At 42.3% G+C, this 4,366-nt stretch overlaps 1 protein-coding gene across 1 annotated transcript; it reads left to right on the forward strand.

The window, feature by feature from the left end:
• The first annotated feature begins 371 nt into the window (after nucleotides 1-371).
• On the forward strand, nucleotides 372-776 carry LOC143039088 (uncharacterized). The gene has a single exon (XM_076208941.1). The coding sequence runs from the start codon at nucleotides 372-374 to the stop codon at nucleotides 774-776; it is 405 nt and encodes a 134-aa protein (XP_076065056.1).
• Nucleotides 777-4,366: the final 3,590 nt, after the last annotated feature.

The following is a 4,366-nucleotide window of genomic DNA, read 5'->3' on the forward strand; positions in this document are numbered from 1 at the left end:
ATTTTCATATTAGGCAAGGGTATTTTGCCTAATGTTGACTGAATGACGAGGCCGCGCCAGCTGACGAATGGTGTAGTTTGTGCGTGTGTTTTATCCAATGACCGGTCGCGGCGCTGAGCCGGCTGGCCAGCTGTCTGGCAGCCACAGCAGCGGAGAGCACACACCTGCTCTCATTGTTCTTAAAATGCTTGTTTCTTTTACTGTTTGCCACCATCAAGCAGAGACAGAAGTAGAAACAGAGACAGGGGCAGTAGCAGGAGCAGTGACAAGGTCAGTGACAGAAGCAGATGCAGAGCACAGAAACAGTAGCTACTAATTTCCAAAAGATACGTGTTTCAGCTACTCTAGGACAATCCAAGACAGAAACACGGATGACAAGACGCGGCAAATACCTGCTCAAACCATTGTCTGTTGGTCAGTGTGCTACGCTGAGGGTTCCGGATGTCGATCGCGGTCCAACAGATCCTAAAAATCTGTTAGTGGTCGTCCTTAAGGAAAATGATGAACTTCACACTATAGGTTGTCGGGAGGGGATTATTGGGACAAAATTTACAGCAGCTGGTCTATGTGCAATCAAACAGCCCCTAATAAAGCCTGAAGAGGTTCCCGATTTCTGCCTATCGATCAGAACTGCGACAGCAAGAGGCACTGGTGGGCAAGGCTATGTAAAGTGCCAGTGTACGACACGGTGTACTTCACAACGGTGCGGCTGCCTTAGAAGAAAGCTCAAGTGCAACTCGCGCGGTCACCCAGGCAGATCATGTAAAAATTTGTGATTAGAATTTTATGATTGAAAACAAACTGGCGAATTGTTTTCATTGTGTTTTGCATGTGTTCAAATACATTGGAATTCTTTAAATTGCATTCTTTGTAGCTTCTGTGGGTTGTCTGTTCGATTAATTTTCATTGTTTAGATTAGGTTGTCTGTTCGATTAATTTTCATTGTTTAGATTAGGCAGTCCAATTCACATCGGGCAAAATTGGGCGGCATAATGTGAACAATAGGCATTTTTTGCCTAATGCTAACAAATTGTAAACTTTATGCAAACTGCTTGCCTAATGTAAACATTAGGTAATTTGCTGCCTAAGGTTCACATTAGGCAATTATCCACATTACGCGTAACATGTATATATATATAATATCCTTTCTCGTTCTTGGAATTTCCTGTCGGTTCTATTCAGATGTGAATAGGTCCTGATCCAGATATATTGCCTACTCTCCACTGTCGCACGATAGTAATGTATAACACCACATGTTTTATTATATTTTCATATTTGTATCAATAGATATGTGCTTATTAATATATGTACCACTTGCAAGTGTACTGAATTCTATATTTTTCATATGTGCCAGTAAAAGTTCATACAGAATAACACTATCTACCAAAACAGAATTACGATTCTTTTGTGGCACGGTAAAAACCGTAGAAACTCTTTGAAATAAAAACGATATGAAACATGATATCCTAGGGTGATTCCAATCAGATTGGTTACGAAAATTAAGAGGGTCCTAGCTTTCAATAGTTACTTTGCGATTGTTCCATTTCTTTTGCTAATAACTAAATTTTTTAACCTATATTTGTGTTAAACCGTTCCGGGTCAGGAGATGCCAATTGTCTTTTTGTTTGTGGTTGCTTTTGCGCATGACTCTAATTTACGTGCGCTTGGCCTGGGTTGTCATATACAAGTTATCTCTGACTTTATTTGAACCTTCTACCTAAAATAGTTACATATCCTTTGTATTAGACTTAAGGGTACGTCCTATATGTATTACTGACCTCAGAAAAACTACGACAAAATAAGTTTGGCACTTGCTTTGCTGCTTTAGCTCGCTAGAGCCAAGCTCTGTTGTAATTGCTTGTGCTTAAGTTGTGTTTTATCCCCAATTCATACTTATAGTTCACACAATCACAACATATTTTACCCAATCTATTCCTATTTGTATTTGATATATTCTTTAACCGAGTATATCCTGTAAGTTTGCACTATGAGTAAGACTTAAAGATAAGCATCCTTTTACTGCAGGCATTACTTTATCTGTTAAGGTATCTGTTAAGGAATCTGTTAAGGTACTAGCTTAGGTTCATATCTGCTACGGATGCTACTTCAAAGAGATTGTTAAAGTATTCTTGTACCAGCTCCACTTTATGTCTTTTCCAAACGCATTTGGAATAACTTTGTTAATGTATGATAAATTCGTTTAGGTGAGCGAAAGAGAAAACGAGAGAGAGAGAGAGAGAGAGAGAGAGAGAGAGAGAGAGAGAGAGAGAGAGAGAGAGAGAGAGAGAGAGAGAGAGAGAGAGAGAGAGAGAGAGAGAGAGAGAGAGAGAGAGAGAGAAAGAGATAGAGGGAGAGAGAAAGAGAGAGGGGGGTATAGAGTAGGGACAGGGAAGGAAAGATATAGATAAAGTGATAGGTCGACAGATAGCTTGCAAGATAAGTAGATATATAGATAAAGAGATGAATAGATAGATAGGGAGAGATAGAGATACCAGATCAAGACGCGCAAAAGCGAAAGTGCAAGACTGGAAGAGGAGGAGGAGGAGGAGGTAAAATGTACAGGGAATGAAGAGTGACAGAGGAGGGAGGGGGGAGGCGAGAGAATTGAGGGAATGGGAATATAAGATGGGGTGGGGGTGGGAAACAGGTAAGGGAGATAGGGGGAAAAGGGAAGGGAACAAAGGTGAGATGGAGAGGGAGGTGAAAGAGAAGGAAGGAGAGGGGACATAGGAGGAGGAGGAAGAGGAGGAGTGAGAAGAGGAGAAGGAGGAGGAGGAAAGGGGGAGGAGGTGCAGGAGTAAGAAAAGGAGTGGGAGAAAGGGGAAGAGGAAAGGGAGGAGGAGGAAGAGAAGGAAAAGGAAGAAGGGAAGAAAAGGGAAGAGGAGGAGGGAGGAGTGAAGGAGCCGGATGACCATGAGGGAAAAGAGAGATAGAAATTGATTTTGAGGTTGAGCGATTTCAGTTGCCATTCAGGTTGTGTTGTTCTGGTTTCCGGAGGACCAGGAGCAGGGCCACGAAGAATTCTCTTGCCGCCGTTCTTCGGGTCAAACGACTTCTGTGGTCTTCCAGTACGTGTTATCTTAGTTTTCGGAAGAACAGAAGGAGTTCGAGGAGGGATTTCTAGATTCTCTCGAAGTCGAGCAGATTTCGAGCCATCTCTCTTTTTTTTATTTACTTAAAGAACTTTCTTTTACAAAATACCTGGAGGAGCTGGAGTAAAAATTTCTTGGTCTTAAAATCAAATAACTTCTGAGGTCTTCCGGTTCATGTTATACAAATCTCCACAAGAACAGGAGGATCCTTCAGAAGGCGAAAAGACTTGGGTTAAAGAAGAGCTTGATGCAAACGAGACAAGACAACACAAAGATAGGTGAGGTAGGAGGAATGGAGAGGCAAGAGAGAGGGAAACACATGGCCAGAGGCAAGGAGGCAGGAGAGGGCAACGGACGGGAGAGGCAGAGGGAGGGAAAAGCCGGCGAGGTAGGGAGGGAGGGGGAGGGGCAGCAAGGAGGGGAACCTTGGGGAGGGACACAACGTCAACATGATCAAGACAACACAAGACCGCCCGGTAAACAACAGCACAAGATGAAAAAACACTTTGATTTTATAGGAATGGTTCCACCCTCTCTTTCTCCTTCCTCTTCCTCCTCCTCCTCCTCTTTTTCCCTTCCTACGTAACCATCCTCTTTCCTTCTTTCATCCTCCTCTTCCTTCTTCATCTCTTCCTCCCTTCTTCTTGCTTCCTTTCTTTCAGCTCTCTCTCTCTCTTCTCCATAATCCAACCACCACCAGTCTACTCGTCTTGAAATCTTTCTACTCTTTTAGTCTTGAAATCTTAATTTCTCTTTTCGTCATGACATATATATATATATATATATATATATATATATATATATATATATATATATATATATATATATACATATACCAAAGGCTTTTTCCCCCTTACATGGGGGGTAGCCAAAAAGAAAAAGGCATAGAAACAACTCCCACCCATTCCATTCCCTACATATTCCACTCCCCTCCACCCTCCTCCCTCCCTCTTATCTTGGCACCTCCTGGATGACGGGTCATCCCTGCATCCTGTCCACTGCCCTGGGTCAGAAGCAGTGTCGCAAGACACAGCACATCCACAGCAAGGCCGCTTCATAAATTCGGCGACCCCCCTCTCCGTCCCCTTATGCAGAAAAGGAGAAGACGGGGAGAAATCCCTTCGGGCTGCGTCATTTTTTTTTCTCATACATACTTCCTCACCCCCCATCCCCCACATATTAATAAATATATATATATATATATATATATATATATATATATATATATATATATATGTATATATGCTCCACCATAGGGATTCGAACATCTACAT

Source organism: Oratosquilla oratoria, chromosome 25 (genome assembly GCF_046742065.1).
Source record: "Oratosquilla oratoria isolate Oo_2021 chromosome 25, ASM4674206v1, whole genome shotgun sequence".
NCBI lineage: Eukaryota > Metazoa > Arthropoda > Malacostraca > Stomatopoda > Squillidae > Oratosquilla > Oratosquilla oratoria.